We start from the raw sequence: 20,648 nt of genomic DNA, 5'->3' as shown, positions 1-20,648 counted from the left end.
AATATTCAAGAAAATCAATTTTTTTTTTTTGGGTCGGACTTAAGGGAATCGTTTAGGCCTCAGACATTCCGAGGGTTTCGATGATTTTCGAGCGCTTTAAAATTAGTAAGATTCAAAGCGCGAGATTAGAGTAAAAGTCGCTCCAAGATAGGTAAGCTAGATAGTATTGAGGAGAAGATCGGTATTGGGTATCGGATTTGAGCGATGCAAATGATCATTTATAACTTTTGACGTCCCTTTTTGTTGGTGCCCGTAGCCTTGAGATGTACTCACGGAGCGTCGGAGACATTTGGTAAGCATCCCGTAACCGCCCCGAGTTTCCCTCCGTTTGTTCGGATCCGATTCAGCATACATCATGAAGCCACTTCCAGCGGAGCAATGCCGTCGAAATTATGTCGCTTGAATCATCGATGGAACGTCACTCGCCTCGTTAAAATGGGAAGGGCCTTTCATGACCCGTGAGATTTCGACGAGCGTCTCGGGCATATTCCGACCGTCGATACAGATCTCGATTCTCGTGCATCGGCGGCTGAGAATAGGCGGCGGCGCCAACGGGGGAGCGCCACGTGGCGCGCCGGCAGAGGGCCCCCGATCGACGGGAGGGCGTGACGGTAATTTCGCTGGGGCGGCAGGGGGCCCCCCACGATCTTTGGTGGTACTCGTCAAAGTTGGTTTTACACCAGGTCGGCAGATTTGGTGATAGGACACCAAGCCGGTGATGTCCGTCTCTTTACGGTGCAACACATTAAAGGCAAAAGCGCGTTTCATCTTTTAAATTTCCTTTTTCTTTTACTTTTTTTTTAATTAATTCATTTCTTCTTTTCTTTCAAATTGAGCGTAAGTAAAAAATCAGATCTTTATATTACCCATTTTGGAAAAGCCGGAAAATAATGCGCTATGGGAGAACTTTTTTCTTTGGGTAATATGACAATTTGTTGCTTAGCAAAAAGAAAGGAAGGAGATTTCATGACTTTACCATCGTTTTTAACCTTTTGAAATTTGTGAAGCCGAAGGGTTTTGTAGGATTCCCGATGCCTTGCGAAGTATGAATCCTCTGCTTCGTAGCTGTAGATATCGGGAACTCCGGCGCGGATGCTCTTCATACGCACGCGGCTTTCCTTCATCCATCAGATTAAACATTTGGGCCGACGTATCCGTCCCATTTATCGGCTCAATCTATTGGCTGGACATACAAATAATCAAACAGAACTTATGCCCTGTTATTTTCCTAAAAGTAATCGCTTGAAATAATTAGTCGGCGAATATCATTTATATCTTAACATTTTCTTGGACGGCGAAAATATTTTTCGCCCAATCATTTTTGCAAGCGATGTAAGTAATTTTTTTCAAGATAATATTTTTTAAATTATTTATTTTTACGCGAAACAGACGGCCCCTTAATCAAAGAACGAAAGGCGGCGTACAGGAAAGTGGGATTAGGAGATGGAAATTACAGGGAGGACAGAACGGTCATTCGACCCTTTCTATTATGGCGGCAGCGTGAAATAAGGACAAGGGAGACGAGACAAAGTAGGAACAGAGTAGAAAGTGTGTGTTGACTTTTTGGAGGTTTGACTTTTCGCGGACATTGTTGTTAACGCAAGCCCCATCACCGTTCATTTCGTGCGAAAATAAACCAAAATGAAAGTGACATCGGACGTGGTCGGGCGGACGGCGGCGATTGGACGGAACTTTTGCCGAAAGGCATATTCCCTCCCGCCCGCCCGCGTGGCGCGTTCCTTCCGCCCGAAGCGACGACCATTTCCCAGCGGCACGCGCCCCTTCACGCACCGAGGAGCCGGTGTTCGCAGGCCCCCCCGCGAGGGGTCGGGAGGGATAGGGATAGGGGCGAGCGCCGGGTCCGGCTCAATCCGAGAAGTCGGACCTGGAATCGGCCCTGGATCGACTGGTTCGTGGCTGGTTCTCGAAAGAATTAGGTCGACGTTCTGTTCGGCGAATTTAGAACCGGCGCGGGATCAGTTCGGTTCTCGAGTTGAAAGGCTTTAAACCGGTTTTGAAAGAGAAGAAAAAAACTTGGCACCTATCAAGAATTGAATCATGATCTACAACATGGTTAGATAATACAAATACTTAACTAACAAATATTCTTGTGGAGGAAAGGTGTAACTTTTTTATCCTAATGTTTTGGTTTCTATCCAAACCATCAAATGAGCCGGTTCCCAAGTAAAACCGAGAATCGTCAATTCCAGAACTGTCCAATTCGGTTCGTAATTCTAATCTTTTGAAATCAGGGGTCACAAAGCCGATTTTTGGTTCTAGATCGATAATTGATCCCTTTTGGAATCAATCGCTCCCGTGATAAGAAAACTAGCCAAATACTTTTTGAGGGACACCATAAGAGTCATATTAATCTTTACATAACATTCGAATCTAGACTGAAGAGAAGTTGTCTCTCGACAGTCGGGATCACTTGCGATTTATCGATTCGAGGTAGATGAGCCCCGTCACTCTAGTTTCACAAAGGTGCCAAGGATAAACGGATCCCCATCCATTCCAGCACATGACCTTGTATTTGGGAATATGGACACTAGGCCGACGCTGTCGATCCGCAATATTCGTCTGATGCGATGACGAATTGGGGGCCAATAGGGGCTACGACCATTCTCCAACTACGCGACGCATAGCATATTACAAAAATAATTTATGAGAATTTCATAGCCACTTAGTTAATAGCTATCCCAACCTAGAAAAAAGAATAAATTCTTAGAAACTATTAGTGATTTTTACAATTAGTTGCATCCAATTTTTTATAATCATGCATCGAATACGCCAATTGATTAGTGCCGATAGTTTATCGACTCGACCTCCTTCAGCTTCGGCCCTGCAAACCATTTCTTTTGGTCCTGGCCCAGATCCCAGCTCTGTTTAATGGGGCTAATTAATTGGTGATTAGCCCACTAATCCCCGGAAGCATTTCATATGTCGGTCATATCGAGGATTTGGACCGACCGATCGATCGATCATATTACTCGCGTAATCGCATCTCCCACCTTAAAAAATCCGGCTACTCTCCCGGAATTCAAGCTCATACCCTCAAAAAAGACGGGCGATCGAAATATATATATGAAAATCTCGATAATAAATCATTATAAACAAAAATTAAAAAAAAATTCCATTTCCCGCCAGACATATGCAAAGAAGCTCCGGATCCACTAAAAAAACCGAACGAACCGACCCAACAACGGCCAACACAACTGAATCAAGTCGGGTCGAACCGAATCCAAGCCAATCAAATCGAATCGCCTTCCTTCCATCTTCGATTCGAACTCTCCCCAAGAAAAAGAGCTTCGAGAAAAACATGGCGGCGCCGCCCGCCACCGCCGCCCTCGCCCTCCTCCTCGTCGGAACGCTCGCCCTCGCGCTCCTCGGCCTCCCCGACGGCGCCGCCTCCGTCCCCGTCGAGGAGCTCGACGCCGCGCTCGCCGCCCTCCGCTCCCGCGGCTACCGCCTCGCCGCCAACGCCGCCGCCGCCTCCGACCTCCGCTTCGACCTCCTCTCCGCCGCCTCCGCCACCATCTTCGCCCCGGTCGACTCCGCCCTCTTCGCCCTCGGCATGGCCCTCCCCGCCCCGGCCTATCTCTCCGTCCTCCGCTCCCACGCCGTCCCCCGCCGCCTCTCCGCCGCCGACCTCCGCCGCGTCCGCTCCTCCGCCGCCGCCATGGTGGTCCCGACCCTCCTCCCCTCGCGGTCTCTCCGCGTGACCGTGGGCCAGCATTCCGACGCGATCGCCGTGGATGGCGTCGAGCTGGCGGTGCTCGGGGTTTTCTATGGCCGCGACGTGGCGGTGCACGGGCTCCGCGGCGCTCTTAGCATCCAATCTCAGTTTGGAGCCATGGACGGCGGTGCTCCTCAGCCGGTGCTTCGCCGGATCCCCAGTTCGATCTTTTTCCGCGTCCCCGAGGTTGCTTCGCCGGCCAGCCACGTGAATGATCGTTCCAGTCAGCGCCCTGCCAACCTCACTGATTCCTCGCCTCCGGAATCGCAAGATCGCTATTCGCCCTCGCCGGAGTTTCCGCCATACGCAGCGCCGGAGATTCAACCCTTGTCGGCACCTTTGCCCGCCCCGGCGGAGATTAGTTCCGTTGCTCTAATGGGTGAGGGCGGCGACGACGGTGACAGGAGAGGAAGATATGGGCTTCCAGGCGATCCGGCGCCGACAATGACGCCACTGTTCAACGGCGGGGGCAAACGAGAGGGTTCACTCGAGATATCCGAGCCTTTCGACAAGGAAACCATGTCCATTGAGGAAGTCTTTGACGACGACGATGACGAGTTTTGGGACGACGATACCCTTTTGGCTTGACGGCTCGCCGGATAATGGGGGGTGCATCACGCCGCCGGCGACGGTACCACTTGTTATTGTCAATTTTTGGCCGAGTTCTACTTAGATTTGATCTTTCTTTGGGCCCTTTTCACAATTTCCCTGTTTTTCTGGTGACGGAGGACCAATTGTGCATAGCAATTTCTGATTACAATAGAGGGCAAATTTCATTAGAAAGCTTGCGATTCGCGGCTTCAAATCGCTTTCGTCGCCCCTCGATTCGTTTCGTGTCTAATATCGCGTACGACGCGAGTCAAAATTCACGAGCCGTGTTTTCGTAATTACGTTTTCTAAAATTCCATGTTTGATTTTGCATGTAAAACCATTCAGGGGAGAGATGAGGGTGTCTCTCAGATCTTCTCCTGTGATGATATTCATAACGACGGCCAGAGTCCTCTGGGTACATTTGATTAATTCGCTTCAGCCGATCTAATAAAAGGAAGTTGTGGCGCTGATCCGCGAGCGCCGGGCAGAGACATTTTGGTTTCGAATCGAAAATGTATGCGCGATTGGCAAAGCTACTTCCCAGCCAACATAGGAAATATCAAACGTCCAAGCAAAATGCGAAATGCAAAGCCACTCCAACGCCGTATCGATCGACCGGAAGATTGTACGACTAAACAAGCTCGTGTTGCAACCGAAAAACAAATGGCAGAGGATTCGAAACCCGTCAATCAGATCCCTGCACGAGGAATGGGGAAAGAAGGGGCGAAGGTCCGAAAGATGTCGGCGTTGCTGGTAAGGGAATGGCGGGCTGTCAGCTCAATAAAAGATGGAAGAGAGGAGGCAATTGAACGCTCAGTACTGTGAGAAAGCAGGAATGGCAACATAAGAGGCTTGCCAGTGAATTCACATTAGGTTCATATACCGCCTGCACTTAAAAAACTAGCACTTTTCTTGTCAACTATCAAGACAGACCCAGAAATTGCGACGGGGTTGCATCGTCCGAGAGAGTTTGTTCTTCATGTAAAGCTTCATCGTTGAGAGAGAATGCTCGCAAAAAGGATAACTTTGATATCAAAAGTACGATGCCCATTCACATCGAGATGCAACTGATGGCTCCGGAAAATAACTCCGATCTCACACCGATGAAAGTATCGGTTTGATCTAAATCTCACATAAGATACACCAGGCATATTTCATATCCAGGGGGAACTTAGACAAAATAAAGCAGCAATACAAACACTATGAAAAAAGTACCTAGCAAATCAACAGAAGGCACAATGAAAGGGAATTACTTGGAGGGAAACGGCACGGAAAGATGCTGGCTTCATTAGCTAGTGATTAGTATTATCGGGTTGTGGACTGGTATTACCTGCTTCAGCCTTGGATATTTCATCACCTCTGCGGTGGTTCTCGTCGACATCCAGCACATCGTCCATCAGGTCATCCTCTCCAACGTTAATGTCTTCAACGTCCTCATCCTCGTTACTACCTGCGCCAGGGATTTTTCTGGTCTTGGGTCCATGCTCCAGCCTGTGGGTTTCCAGCTCTTTATCCATCGTTTCCTGTAAGTTCAGATCGTCATTTGCTTTTCTCGCTTTCCTTGCATTTTGCCACCTCTCCAACTGCTTCTCAACATTTGCAATATACTGATCCCCAATCTGTTTCTGATATTCAGATAGTTCCTGTCGCCTAACGGTCTTCCACTCCAGGAAATCCTGTTTCACAGATAGCACAGATTAATGATGTACGCCAAAAGGACTGAATGGAGAAAAAGGGCATGCAGACATAATTTTGCCTTGTACAACTTGTTGACATGTAATGGGAGAGGAAAACATTAGGTTTTTCTCCTGTTCTTGTAAACACCGACAAAATGATGAACCCATTTCCTCTGCACTATGTATTAGTGCACATATTCAGATCAAAATACCTATGTATCTCTATAGATGCACATGTGCCTCAACTTTCCTTGAGAATAAGAGCAGAAAGAAACCAACCTGCTCCTTTTGCTGCTCGATCAAGGTTGCATCTTTCTCCAATGGTTTTGCAGGTAGATAATAAATGGACGGCTTTGTTTTAGTCCTGCAACATACGCAGAGCACCACCCATTAAGCACATAAAAAACAACAAGCAAATAAGAGTTATTCTACCTATGGCAATGAAAGCAGAAATTCAGCATCCAGTTGCTTTATCACGGCCATCATATGAACAGAAACTTATCTTCGTCTCAATAAAATTGTGAATAGGGACACTTTTGGACCAAAAGGAAAAATAACCTGCAGCAGGGGAAATAATTAGAAACCATGAATACAATACTTAGTGAGAGATATGGAAGGACGATTGAAGTACCTGCCCAGGATGACTTAGATGAAATCAATCATAATGAAAGAACATTATAATGGTATTCCAGGAATGTGAGCAACCAACCTTATAAAATTGCTAAGTTTTCTCTGGTGCTCAGTCCAGTGCAAAAACAGCAACTCCAACTTCTTTTCTTCTGCCTTGGCAGCAATTCGTGCCCTAAGAGTCTGATGCGAATAGAGGTAGTAAACAAAAGAGAGTAAATGTCAAATGCTTCATTAACTAGCAAGACAAGAACCAAGCACTTTTCTTCTCTTTATTTCTGATGTAAAATAACTTCATAAAAAGAAAAGACAAACCAAATCTTGCTTTCTCTTTTCTGCAATTTGCTCACGCTCTTGCTGCCTCAGCTTTTCACTTTCTTCACGCGCTCTTTGCTCAGCCTACAAAGAAATATGTTGTTTAAGACTAGATGACAAGAAAAAGCCAACTTGCTTGCACCAAGTTGGTTCTCTGAAACTTAACTAAAGATAAATCAAGCAGATTCTGTAGTTTCACGCCAGATCAGAACTGCAATGGTCCGTACAGAAGAGCCATGATCTACTCAGATGTCTAAAATATGAACAACTTACAGTAGCGAAAAAGCACATCTTAAAGCTACTATGGTCCAAGTCAAAAGCATTGATAAAGCACTTTCACCAACGATACATTGGCAATCATATTCTTACTTTATATCCAAATTAGAAAGGGGATTCTTTTGAGGCAACCACAACCCATTGCAAAGATTATTACATAATGCAGACATACTAGTCTAACCACAGAACAAAAGGAAATAACAGCCATTTACTTCATAGTAGCACACTGTACAGTCAATCAGATTCTTGTAATTGAATGTTCTCACATGCGGTTCCTGAAGAATACCAGCCTACTATACAAGAAATCATCATAGGTAGTTTACAAAATGCAGATGCTTTGGGCTAGTTCAAAGACCAGAAACCGGCAAGACTAACAAGTACTTACTCTTTGTAAAGAATTTGACCTCCGCATAAATGCATCTGATCCCGACAGTTGCATGTCCTCCTTTCTGAATCTCTGGAAGAATTCAACACAGCAGAGAATAATGAAGGGATTAATCACTTTTAGAATTCCTTATGGCACTAAAAGATCGAAAAAAAATCTCATGAAGATGCAAATTTACATTGCCAAGCGGCTCAAATGAACAAATGGGATTTCTTTCAGAATGTAGGACTCAATTGACAAACAAAATTTCTTTAACTATCATGTTTTGTTCATTTCTTGCCACAATACAATGTCCATAAAACATAACTACACCAAGCAAAGAAAAGAACATACAAAAGACATGATGCACAGGGTTATTGCCATGAGGATTTTCAAAGAGGGCAGAAAAGATAAGCACAGACGTTTTTCAGAATATAAAGCAATATAAACCAGAGTAATGACCTCCCACCATTTTCAGATCCTTAAAACTGCAGAAAACGATCGATGCAAATTACCTATTAAAGATGCCAAACAATGCTTTGTCATGGCACACTTAAACTAGCAAAGAATTCTCTTCAGCAGAAAATACTAGCTTAGAATAAAACTTAACAACATGGTTCTAAAGATCTAGATAGAGGACACAATATTAAAAAAAAATAGATTTGCAAAATCACCTTGTCCGGTGATTCAAATGCACTAATCTGAAAGGAATTAGATGGATTTTTCTTTTTCTTGTAATATGTGAGGCACAGGCCAATGAGAATGTCTCATGCTTAAGATGAGACAGACACCTTTATTTACTAAACATAAAGTAACAGTCCACCAACTAAAACACATAAAAGTCTCTAGATGAACATTGAGAACATTGATTCTGGCATTCTAAAATGGGACCAAAAAAACGTGTATTCCAAATTGCAAGTTGGTAATGGAACCATGCATCCCCATGACAAATTCTCTCTGATGAATCTTCAGTAGCACATACTTATAATTTGAGGTACTAGAATGAAAAGCCATTTCTTTTTTTTTAAGAGACTGAATTTTATAATTCTCGATGACCTAATTCCTGATCTCACATAACACTAAGTAACTAAGCACCATCTTTCGACTAAGACCTTTCTTAACTGCATCTGTTACACAAGGATCCCACAAGTTGCACTTGCAGTACATTATCAAGTAGAAGTTTTACCATCATTAACGAGTTTCACAACCAAGACCCTTGACCCAAATAGGTATTGAGTTACATTCAGATTACTTCTTAACACAAGTTCTTTCCACTACACGCAACATACTTTACAGCTCACCAAACTGCTCTCGTGATGATTCGGTTAAGATAAATTCTAGCACAAACTAAGAAATTGTCTGCAATCTCCATCATTTGGTAACAATAAAAAGATCATTTGTCTCGATCAGTGCTTAGTAACCACAAGAGAAAAATATACTCGACGACATAAAGTAAATTTGTCATACCTCCAGAGTTCCTAGAAGCTGACCCAGCATTCTTTTATTCCGATTGACCAAGCTAGGGTCCTCATTCTTCGGTAAAACCCTTGGAAGAGGTTCCACTAGTGGAGCCTCAAATTCCTATGTCATAAGGTGAACAAAACATATTTAGTTCGCAGCAGCACCCTACAAGAAGTGATGGAATAATCATGAACATGTCTTACCGTCTTTCCTGCTTGCTTAGTGAAATCTCTCCTTGACCTACCACTCTGCTGCCAATCAGATGGTTTCTTATCAATTTGATTTGCAACGACGTCTCCCTCCACCAACGAATCCCTCGTCTTCACATCCTTTGCTGCTTCAGCATCCTCTATTATCTCTCCGTCTTCCACCTTCAATTCCAAGCAGGCGCATACATTTGCTTATCAGGAAACGGGCAATAACACAAACTAAGATTCACGCAAAGCAAGCAAATTGACTACACAACACCATCTCTCTCACCTAACCAGCAAGTACATCTACTTAAAGCCAAAAAACTGTTAAACACCCTCTTCACTTTCCTTGATAATTTGATGACCGAACCCAACAAAAAGGAGAAAAACACGAACCTTGACGACAGCAGACAAGAGGCGGCGCTTGGCAGGAGGCTGATCTTCGTTCTCAGTCCTATCGGCCTGAAGACCAAAACCCAGAGCCAGAATCTAAGCAACCCAAGTAACGATCCAAAACCACTAGCTCAAAAACACAAACCGAAGCCGAAAAGGGCAGATGAAAGATATTCTAATTCGTCTTACAGGGCGAACAAAACCACGTTGCCGAGCTCCATTGGCGGCCACGTTACGAGGGCCGGCACCAGGAAATCCCCCTCTGCGAAGGCCCCTCGGGTCTCGAAGCCTCTCTGTTATCTGCTCCCACACAACCCCACAAACACAGAAGACCCAAGAAGCCAATCAACGAGACGAACCCGTCTGCCCCCCACAAACTTTGAAACCAGAGAGAGAGAGAAAAAGGGTACCTCGCGTTGCTGGCGATGAAGCTCGTCGATCTCTTTGCGGAGCTCCTCCTCGGTCTTCTCCGCCGCCGTGCTCCCCATTTCCGGCTTGTTTGTGGATCCAAAAGGGTCGTGCCGTCGGCGGGCAGCTTGTGAAGCACTCCAGGAAGAGACCCAGATCGAGATGAAGATGATGACGATGACGGAAGAAGAAGAAGAAGGTTGCGACGATGGAGGTACTCGAGGAGGAGGGCCGAGGCCGGCGAGCGTGCGTAGCGGGTGAAGGCAAACCCTTCTTTAGGTTTATGGCTTTTGCGTAGCGATGGAAGATAATACAAATTAGTGCGTGATCGAGTGGCGTCGAGTCGATGCTATTTAGAGCTTTTTTGAGTTTGATTTTGATTGGAATATTCAAGAACTCGACAATCGATTGAGCTTTTTTTTATTCTTCTAGCTCGATCTTGGGCTGGATTATGACAAGTTCTAAATGAGGTCGAGGTTGGGGTTGGGATCAGGGTTAGGGCCGACTCGAATTGATTACTCGGTAAATGTTAGTCAAAACTCAAATTAAACTCATGCAGAGCTCGTGCACAGAAGCTTGAATTAGTAATTTTATGTATTAATTTAAGTTTATAAATATGTATAGTTTATATATATAAGTTGTAATTCCGTGATACAACTCCAGAACTGTTTGAGTATAACATTTTCGGATTTGACCGTACCCTAAATTCGTGCTACTTTAACTCTGTTCAATCTTGCGGCATTATTTGGTATCAAGGCAAAGGGGGAAGAGATGGTGATATGCGGCATCACAAATTGTTTCGATTGTTTTAATTCGTTGATCATCCAGAGTTGTCCTAGGAAAATCCTCGTGGTAGATCCTAGAGAGACGGCTAGCCTTAGTTATAGGCCAATGAAAACTAATTAAAATTAATTAAAACAATGAGTACGTTTTATATAATTGTTTCAACCTCCATCTTGATATCAAATATGTCCATAGTTGACCAGACAGTAAATATCGAAGAAATTATCGTTGAAGATTTCAATAATTCATTCAATGATTTAAGAAATCCCACGTGACCAATCATTTTAATTTCACAAGATTTTGATAAATCACTTAACAATAAAGAAAAAGAGGGTAAGTGATAAAAATGATTTATTCATACTTTTTAAAAAAAAATATCATGGCACTAATCAAAAGAAAATAATCCAAAGGCTTAAAAAGGTACCAATTATTTGTGCTCGAGATTGAAGACAAGTGTGGAGCCTGGTCTTACTATTATAGTTAAATAAGATTAAAGATAAGAAGTGGATTTATTAGAGAGGATTACTGAACCACACAAGTAGTTTTTAACCAGTGAATGGGGTCTCTCTTTCTACAATGATTATTTTTAGATGTAGCCCAACTAAATATAAGTGGGCCTTTTTCCCACCAATTGACTCCAACTTTTTTTTTTATCATAAATGAAGAGGCCTTTTTTGAATTTAATAAGGCACATATGCTTTTTGGGCCATTTCTATAAATGTGGGCTAATATTAATCGCATAACGTTTCAAGTTTTTGAAAAAAACAGGCTATTATTAAGTAGATAAGACACGAGACAATGCGTGTTTGCCCAAGTACAGCTAATTAATCGGACCGTATTGGGCTTTGCGTGCCTCATCCGTTAATGACGTGGTTAGACAGCCCGTGTGGGCCGATAGACAACGGTAGTCGACGATGGATGGGCCTGTAAGGATACGCTACACAAATACTTTTTTAATATTTTTTTGAATTTTTATTTTTTTTGCTTTTTTTTTTCTTTTTTTTTTTCCACTTTTTTTTTGTTGGTCTCTCCCTCCTCCCTCTGGCCGGTCGCCGGTAAAGTTGTCCACGTCGGCGCCACGTCGTCGCCGGTGACCGGCCGGCAGGCGTCCACGTCGGCAAATTCCGGTCAAAATTGGCCGGAAGGACTAAATTGGCACAAAAACAAAAGGTTTAGGACACACCAATTTAAAGGCAGGATGATGCATTTAAAAGTTTTAGTAAATTACCAGCAAAAGGTTTAGGAAATTGGCACCAAAAAAGGTTTAGGACTAAATTGGCACTAATGCAAAAGGTTTAGGACTTTTTTGGCACTTTTCCCCCTCATTCAAGATGGCATTGCAGTTTGTCCATCGATACCGGCTAAGGAAGCAAACGAGAGGGAGGACGATCGAGCCCGCGGTTTTCACACGGCTTCGTTTGTGCTGACCGTTTCGACTAACTAACACGAAAATGACCCTTTCGAAATTAACAGGGCTCTTTGGGAGGAGCCCATCAGCCCAGCCTCTTGAAGTTAATGTTCGAATTTGCTTTTGAGGGTTATAGGATGTTGAAAGGACTCTATTATCCACAGCTGGATTTGCTTCTGGCAGAGAAAGGAGGCAGGTCATCCAGGGTTTGGCACCTACGCTAATCACGTTTACGGAAAATAGGTACCCGATCAAATCATACTGGGCTCTGCGCATCTCGTTCGTTAACAATAATTAGGCCAATTGTCAACGGTTAATCGGTGATTGATGTGCTTGTGGGGACACCGTCTCCTCTCCGCTCCTCGTTCTTCGACAAACATCACGGTATATCCATCAAAACCTTACGACGGAGGAAACGAGAGGTAGATCAAGCCGCAGTTTCCATAGGGCTCCGTTCGTACAGATCGTTTCGAAAACAGTGACTCGATATTCAACACGGCTCAATCGGGGTACGTACCTTGAACTTTAGGTTTTCCGAATCAATATAAGAATCTTAGATTGTCCTACTTCTTACGGTCACTCCTGTTTTCCCTTCTAGTTCGGCTGAATGCTGATTCAAGAAACGTTAGGCCTCCATGACCCATTAGTAGGGTGTAGTTGATAAGATGAGCTCACTCAGCCGAGATTGTGACTAGATTTCACGTGTCAAACAAGAGAGGGAAAGAGACTATGTCTGTGGAAACCAATATGATTAATTATTGAGCCTTGAAATTAAGCAATTCTTGCATCTTCATACCAGAAATTGGATTCTTGCTCGAGGAATTGGACTTTGGGTGTCGCAAATGATAACTCTTAACACGAAAAGCTTGTCCCATTAACCAAGAAGCAAAGAATTTCCAGCAATAATTGCAAGGCACAAGCATCCAAAGCATGCTCCACGATTTGGGTATCAAGGAAAGTTGAAAATTTTCTGCATCGATTAGATTATTGACAATGATGGGGGTAGGCTTTAATTGTTAACTAGAAAATGTGCACACGGATTGCATGTGTGCGCCAAGAATTGATATTTGCAAGATTGGCAAAATCGCTTTATTACGAAATATTTGAATAATTAATCGGAAAAAAATTAGTGGTAAAAAAATACACCGTCGAAAGAAATTGTATACGCAGAAAGGAAAATATCTCAAGATTTGATTTTCCTCAGGAAGGTTGGTATAATTAAGAGAGAAAAAAATCAAATTTTAATATTATAACAGGTAAGACATGAATTGACTTACGAACAATATTCGGAAAGTAAATATTTGAGGAAGGAAGAAAAAGATCTAAAATCTCTAAAAAAGTAGGAGGTCCTTTTTTCAGGTTCAAAATGCACCTCCAACATATCTGTTTGTTTTTTTTAAAACAAAGTTTAAATAAGGCTGAAAAGTCGGTTTTAATATCATGAACCATACTCGCATTGATTAAGGCTAGTCCCTTAACTTTTTTACCTAGGACCTATCTATTCCCCGTGCGAACATACTTGGCACCGATTAGGTAAGCCAAGTTCAGTTTGATTCTCGAGGGTCACATCTAATTTAATACCCAAAACAAAACGAGTGATTGGGACTCTCACTATATATAGTGGGCTTTTTCCACTAACTAACATGAACTCATTTATCCTGCCCAGCCTCTTGAAATTCATTTTGAAATTGCTTTTTGGGTTATAGGATGTTGGAAGGACTCCACCATCCACATCTGTATATTCTTCTCTGCCTAGGAAAGGCGGCAGGTCATCTAGGGTTTGGTAGAACATGCATAACAGGTAATCTCACCGTTACAAATTTCTATAAACGTGAGTTCATATTAATCACAGAATATTTCAAGTTTGCGAAAAACGGGTTATTATTATGTAATGTGGCGAAACAATGGGTATAAATTGATAGTTAGTTGTAGTCAGTGTCTCAGTGATGAATAAGAAGCCCGTTAGGATGTATTACATAAATACGCGACAGTCTCCTCCTTGCTTCTCTTTCTGAGATAATGTGGTGGTATATTCATCAAAACCGTCCAAGGGAGCAAGACCGAGTTGCGATTTCCATATAACTTCGTTCGTATAGATCGTTTCAAAGGCAGCAACTCAATTCAGCACGTCTCAATCTGGGCATGCGCTCTCGATTCAATCTCTAGGCTTTCTAAATCCATATAAGAATCTTAGATTGTTGCATTTCTTACTCTAAACCCTATTTTCCCTCCTAGTTTGGCTTAGTGCTGATTCTAGAAACGCTATGCCTCCATGACTTATTGTTGGTGTAGCTGATAAGGTGCAATTAATGTGCGGCTAATAGGTTTTCATTAATTAGAGGTTTCATTAGGCTTGCCATGATTATCTTCATAGCCAATTACGAATCTCTCTTTAACAAGCTCTTTTTTTTTTAACTACATAGTGGACATGTAAATTGTGATCGTGGAGACCAATATAATTAATAATTAGCCTTAAAATTAAGGAACTGTTTAATTGTTATGCTAGAAGGTACATTTGAAATTAAATTCTCATGGCTAGCCAAAAACAAAAAAACAACAACAAAGAAAGAAAGAAATTGCATTCTTGCTTGAGGAATTGGACTTTGAGTGTCGCAAATGATGACTCTTAACACGAAAAACTTGTCGGATTTAGAAAGAGGCAAGGAATCTCTAACAATGTTTGCAACATACAAACATCCAAAACACGCTTCATAATTTGGGTTGCAAGAAAAGTTGAAGATTTTCAGCATCAATTAGATTATCGACAATGACGGGTTTGGCTAAATTGTTAACTAACAAATGTGCACACGCAAACGCACAAAAAATTGCTTCTTAGGAAGGCTGTTGTAGGATAGAAAAGATTGAAATTCTAATACCGAAACATATAATAGATAAAATTGAATTATTAACTTACGCATATGTCCATAGTTACAATACTCACAAAATAGATGTTTGAGGGTATTTTCAGAAAAAAGAAAAAGGTTCGAAATTATTAAAAAGTATGAGGTCTTTTTTTTTACTTTCTATAGCAATATAAATAAGGGATAGCCGTGTACGTGTGGATTAGGTGCGAACCATCGATTTGATCCCTAATCACATCACTAATGCGAAAACAATTTCACACATCGGTCATCTAACCGAATTTTGTCTCATGTCTTACCTAGCTTATTGGGCTAATTAATATGGTATTTCATGCTTCGAGAGTTTACCTAACTAAAATGTGAGTTTCCTCTTTGTAAAAAGAATCATAGAAAAGTAATTGCAAAATGCTCTAATACCATGTAGGAACATAGTCCATATACAATACTCAACCTAATTGCGAAAAAGCAGTAAAATTTACAGGTTTTTTGGGGGCGACTCATAGAAAGTTCTTAATACTTTTCCCTCAAAAAATTTTACTCTCCTACCAAAATAAAAAAATTTACAGGTTTTTTTGGGGTGACTCGTAGAAAGTTCTTGATACTTTTCCCTCGAATTATTTTACTCTCCCACCAAAATCAAAAATTTATATTCTACCATTGGAAAATTACAAAAAAAAATTGCTAACTGAGTCTAAAATCACTAGTTCTATATTTGCCCTAGTTCTACCAAAAGAAGCAATAGCAAAAAGTAAAAATAAAATAAAACAAAATCATCTCAAACACGCAATACGATTTTCTGCTGTCTATGAAGCTCTATTTTATCTAATTTAAATAAATAATAACAGCACTTCCTATACTTAAATGTTGGTGGTGGGCAATTTTTTCTGTTTTTACATAAGAACCGTTGGCATTGACCTCTGGAAACATGCAGCAAAATTTAATGAAGGGTCGCTCCATATTTATGCGTGAACAGTGTGCCTCAGCGAAAAAGATTCTTCTGCATCAGTAGACCTAATAATATCTTAAAGACCCTCTTTAGTGTTATCACGCCAGTGAACACGTGAGGGTGGTCTTCCTCTTCAAGCACAACCTCATTCTCTACCAGTAGAGAGAGAGAGAGAGAGAGAGAGAGAGAGAGTGGTACTATTAAAACGCTTCTGAAGATCCTAAGATCCTGGGAGCTCTGCCTTGAGATTGGAGTTGGAATATATAAATACACATGAAAAAAGAGATATCTGGAACTCAAGAACAGGAAAGAAAACCAGACTGAACAAGTCCACCGCTGATTGTAGTAAACCTAGAATTGACCAGACTGAAAAGAGCTCCAAAAGACAAGGTGCATAGGATCTGAAAGTATACGCTTCGACTTGTTTGTGAATTTAAATTACAGCACTTATTAATTTTTCTTTTTCTTTTTTCTTTTTTGGGTGCAAGATAACTCTATGGCAAGAGTTGAATTGGCTTACCATTAGGAGAGAAAGACTCAAGAACCAGGTTGTTACTTCCACCATTTGATGAGCCACCATTCTCACCATCCCTATTTGATGAAGAGGGCTCCATAGGATGACGACTCTCGCTCATTATTGTCCCGCCCTTCTCTTTGTTATTAATGAGAGACGTCAAAGCAGCCGCCACAGCAACCCTAAACTGGGGATCGCAAGCGATGGAACTCGCACTCGCGTTCTCGGCTGATCCTGGTGGCTTATCCGAGCCTCTCGAATTGCCTGGGAAAGCGTCATAGCTCGGCCTTCTGCTCATCCAAGAGGGACCCAGATGAGGCAACGGGTAATTCGTGGCAGAATTGATCCTCATCGGCAAGTTGTGCAGCGGCTCGTAGTGGTTCATGTGGGTGAGATCGAGAACGATGCCCTTCGAGGGGTCGTTGCTAGGGTTTAAGCTTCGAGAGCTTGGAAATTGAGAGGGAACGCTGGGGTTTGTGATGTGGTAGGGAAGCAATGACGGTTGCTTGTTGACGAAATTTGAAGACATAGATCCGTCCGACGAGAGAGGATTCATGCTTGAATCGAGTAATACAAAAGAGGCTGCATTGGAGGCTGTTGAGGCCATGGCTGTTGCACCCACTGGAAGTGGATGGTTGTGTGTACCTTCATAGGTTGTTATCAAGATGGACATGTCCTCCAAGCATCTTTGCACCTAATAAAAAGTAACATCATCACAATAAAAGTGAAACCTTATCAGTCCAATTATGACAGAGTAAACATATATTGAAACTTTGAAAACAATTCATGCACCATTCATACTTGTTTCCTCACTGGACATCCTGGTGCCACGGTGCACCGGTAATATGCTCTAGGACATGGATTCCCTTTTGCAATTTTTTGACCGTACTTTCGCCATTGACAACCATCGCTCAACTGCGCAAGTAGACCCCTAATCAGTACTACTAATTTGATTTTTTCCACGAGTCATATTCTTGGCAATTACCAACTTAATTTCGATTGAAATTGGACATACTGTGGCTGCTTCGCATCTTGCTCGAACTGTGACTCGAGATTTCCTGTTGGGCATGGAGGCGACATGACTTGTTATGCCTGCAAACTGATCGGTCCTTTGGATCTTGTCATGTATCATCGGGAAATTTGTGTGATTTTGGACCTTGGTGATGCCATCTTCTTTATGCACTTGTATTCCTTGTGGGTCGGTGCCAATTTGTAATCCCAGCGACAACCCTAGATCGCTCTCCCCAAGGGTGTCATTTTTCGGGGACGGCGACGGAGAGCTCTCATTCGGGCCGGATAGAGATTTCGGTTCTTGATCGGGTTTTCCTTTCGTGTAGAGCGAGAGAAAGGTTGAAGGATCCTAAATCAGTAAGACCATAAATAGAAAGGGAACTTTTGATAAAACTGCAGCAATTAAACCTCAGTATAATTTCATGTAAGAATTCACTTATACACACGATACACAAAGAGACCACTTTGCCTTTGATTGGTTGGATTGATGAACATGGTCTAGTTTGAGCTGGAGATCATTGTACTCCTTCATTGTTTGCTCCACCACCTTCCTCAAAGCCTTGTTTTCTTCTTTCATCCGATCCATCTCCTTTTTCAAAACACATAACTACACAGAACAAAGACATGTATATTTATCTTCGCAAGTTAATACACGACAAAAACATTAGTTGACAAATGAGAGAGACTAGTATTAATTCGAAGGCAATTTACCTCTTCCGTCTTCATACTATCTCGAGACGATAAATCAACCGACCCATTTTCTTCGCCGTCGCCGTCTTCTTCTTCTTCTTCTTCTTCTTCTTGTCGTTCTTGTTCTTCGCCTGAAGCGGTCGTTAATGCAGCCTCAGCTTCTTCTGGACCTCCTGAGCGTTCCTGATCATCCTGATGATCACCTGCTTGCACTCCACTATGATCTTCGGTCGATCGTTCGCCTTCTTCTTCAGCGTCTAGCTTCAAAGATAGATCGATGTCCATGACCTCAAAAGATCGATAAAGACAGAGAGAGAAAGATGCAGGTTCTTGAAATATTATCCCTCTCTCTCTCTCTCTCTCTCTCTCTCTCTCTCTCTCTCTCTCTCTCTCTCTCTCTCTCTCTCTCTCTCTCTCTCTCTCAATATACAGCTTTTGATGCACCGAAGTCAATTCCCTCGTCTAAAGACTTGAGTATCAGACAAAAAACCAAGGAGGCATCTACGGGTTTTGACTTTGATTTGTGTCATTAATAAAAGCTTTCAATAAAATACGTACAAATTACAGAGCCATAAGCAACTAGCGATGGTATAGTTATATACATAGACTCCTGTGTTGGGACGCCTAAAAGTTTTCAATTTGTGGGCCCATCCTCAATGTGAAAAAAATTTATTAAATCCCTATTTTATATATATGTATGTGTAATGTATAAGATATGTATGACGACCTACACACACCATCGCTCGTGCACCACACACACTAGCGAAGACTAGCCACTAGGGTTTCTATATGGTGACCTTTGCTTTGTAGACAAATGACATCTCATCTATAGTTTATATCAATTCAATCTATTGTTATCGAGACATGTAATAGAAATGCTTGAATTTATTTGTCTAAATATGACTACAACTACAAACGGCATTTAGTCATGAATAATTAGGAGCGAAATCAAGGATTAGCTCGGGCCGCAATGTCGACGTTGACTGATGCAAGGCGATAGATTTGACTCGGTTCGAAAGCTAATGCAACTGTGTTTAGGGTTAATAATCCTCTTGAGGTCGCACACAACCAATGCTAAGTTGTGCCACAAATTCCAGCCAACCCTTTTTGGGACAAGGCGGCTACACAAATATGAGACTAATCGAGCTCACTCACATTTATGGAAAATAATATATTGGAGGATTTTCTAAACACAAAGTGTAATTTGTAATTTAACCACAAATCCAATGAAATTCACTCCCCTATCCCTTTACAACATTCACAAACCATGCCCCCAACATTTCGAATAATTATCGCGTAAATCAACCTACCGGTCAATATTTAACAAAGTTTATTAAATTCCATGAGAATTTGTATAAGAAGAGCATAAATATCCTTATATATAGACTTTTGATCTGTTCACTAGACTTTTCAAAACTGTTTGTTTACTTACAGATAGAGAGTTATATATTCTCACTCAAATTGGAAATAACAAAAGACAAAGGGGTACGCTGCAACTTCAAATTCTTTTTCAACACAAAAGAAAACAAAACCAGGTTCGTTTTGTGGTTCCCCAGAAAGTAATTTGATAATGAGATTAGATTAGATGCATGAATATAATTTAAAAGGGAATTGTTGTGACGTCATCATCGCGATGGGAATATGAGCCCCGTACGAAATCCCATGAGAAAAGAGAGAGGGGAGGGCCCCTGGGGATCAGATCTTTAGAAATTGTCAACTACGGAGACCTTGGACCCTCTATCTCTCTTTCTCTCTATCTCTCTATCTCTCTCTTCCTTTCAAACCCTTATTTTATGTCTTTTACCTTCTTCTATTGAATCATCACCCACGTTAGCATGGAGGAAAACTTAATGTGGCACAAGTCAATAGTTGTGCTCCTTCTCTACTCGAAGCTAAACTCGTGAATTGTATACATGGTTAGATGGGTGATACCTTCTATTTGACTGTGTTTAAGAAGAAGAAGATGATAAACCATGCTCTTAAATTATAGAGAGTTGATATACATGTTAAAGTTAATTTCTTTGAAAGAGGACGCGTCATCATATTTAAATATTCAATTACTCGGACGGATTCTTCTCGTCTTCCTTTCATCTTTATCCTTTTTTTTTTGTTCTTACTTTTCATTTCCTCTTTTTTCTCTTTCTTATTCTTCACCGCAGCAACTCCATGCGATCACGACTCCACCTACTGCCGTCGACACCACCACCACAACCCCCCTTCTCTCTCTCTCTCTCTCTCTCTCTCTCTCTCTCTCTCTCTCTCTCTCTCTCTCTCTCTCTCTCTCTCTCTCTCTCTCTCTCTCTCTCTCTCTCTCTCTCTCTCGATTAAGTCGACCATGGAGGTTGTGACCTCTGGGGGCTCGTGTGACATGTGAGTGCATTGGTAGAGATCACGACG

At 42.1% G+C, this 20,648-nt stretch overlaps 3 protein-coding genes across 3 annotated transcripts; 1 reads left to right on the top strand and 2 right to left on the bottom strand.

Moving 5' to 3' along the window:
* The first annotated feature begins 3,139 nt into the window (after positions 1 to 3,139).
* LOC130135101 (fasciclin-like arabinogalactan protein 19) lies at positions 3,140 to 5,538 on the top strand. Its single transcript, XM_056303457.1, has 2 exons — positions 3,140 to 4,367; positions 4,673 to 5,538. The coding sequence occupies exon 1, from the start codon at positions 3,152 to 3,154 to the stop codon at positions 4,322 to 4,324; it is 1,173 nt and encodes a 390-aa protein (XP_056159432.1). The 5' UTR covers positions 3,140 to 3,151; the 3' UTR covers positions 4,325 to 4,367; positions 4,673 to 5,538.
* Positions 5,353 to 10,420, bottom strand: LOC115692885 (uncharacterized). The gene is made up of 10 exons (XM_030619855.2): positions 10,041 to 10,420; positions 9,820 to 9,930; positions 9,634 to 9,699; positions 9,250 to 9,417; positions 9,053 to 9,166; positions 7,607 to 7,678; positions 6,946 to 7,029; positions 6,713 to 6,813; positions 6,283 to 6,367; positions 5,353 to 6,003 (listed from the first exon to the last, which is right to left on the bottom strand). The coding sequence occupies exons 1-10, from the start codon at positions 10,116 to 10,118 to the stop codon at positions 5,620 to 5,622; spliced, it is 1,263 nt and encodes a 420-aa protein (XP_030475715.2). The 5' UTR covers positions 10,119 to 10,420; the 3' UTR covers positions 5,353 to 5,619.
* A 5,808-nt stretch (positions 10,421 to 16,228) lies between these two features.
* On the bottom strand, positions 16,229 to 18,657 carry LOC115692875 (probable WRKY transcription factor 9). Its single transcript, XM_030619845.2, has 5 exons — positions 18,273 to 18,657; positions 18,031 to 18,168; positions 17,566 to 17,910; positions 17,352 to 17,465; positions 16,229 to 17,244 (listed from the first exon to the last, which is right to left on the bottom strand). Exons 1-5 carry the CDS (start codon positions 18,534 to 18,536, stop codon positions 16,531 to 16,533), a joined length of 1,575 nt encoding a protein of 524 aa, XP_030475705.1. The 5' UTR covers positions 18,537 to 18,657; the 3' UTR covers positions 16,229 to 16,530.
* Between the last annotated feature and the right edge of the window lie 1,991 nt (positions 18,658 to 20,648).

This window comes from Syzygium oleosum, unplaced genomic scaffold (assembly GCF_021117445.2).
Source record: "Syzygium oleosum isolate NSW1041296 unplaced genomic scaffold, Sole_v2.1 Sole_v2.27, whole genome shotgun sequence".
Lineage (NCBI taxonomy): Eukaryota > Viridiplantae > Streptophyta > Magnoliopsida > Myrtales > Myrtaceae > Syzygium > Syzygium oleosum.
This window is presented reverse-complemented; position numbering and strand designations above follow the sequence as displayed.

Excerpts from the sequence above, each read along its gene's own strand:
- LOC130135101 (XM_056303457.1), top strand. The coding sequence starts at position 3,152 with ATGCAAAGAAGCTCCGGATCCACTAAAAAAACCGAACGAACCGACCCA.
- LOC115692885 (XM_030619855.2), bottom strand. The coding sequence starts at position 10,118 with ATGGGGAGCACGGCGGCGGAGAAGACCGAGGAGGAGCTCCGCAAAGAG. Across the intron at positions 6,814-6,945 it reads AAAAGAGAAAGCAAGATTTG|ACTCTTAGGGCACGAATTGC; the intron begins GTTTGTCTTTTC and ends TATTCGCATCAG. Across the intron at positions 6,004-6,282 it reads TCGAGCAGCAAAAGGAGCAG|GATTTCCTGGAGTGGAAGAC; the intron begins GTTGGTTTCTTT and ends TCTGTGAAACAG.
- LOC115692875 (XM_030619845.2), bottom strand. The coding sequence starts at position 18,536 with ATGGACATCGATCTATCTTTGAAGCTAGACGCTGAAGAAGAAGGCGAA. Across the intron at positions 17,911-18,030 it reads ATCAATCCAACCAATCAAAG|GATCCTTCAACCTTTCTCTC; the intron begins GCAAAGTGGTCT and ends TTACTGATTTAG. Across the intron at positions 17,245-17,351 it reads GATGTCCAGTGAGGAAACAA|GTGCAAAGATGCTTGGAGGA; the intron begins GTATGAATGGTG and ends ACTTTTTATTAG.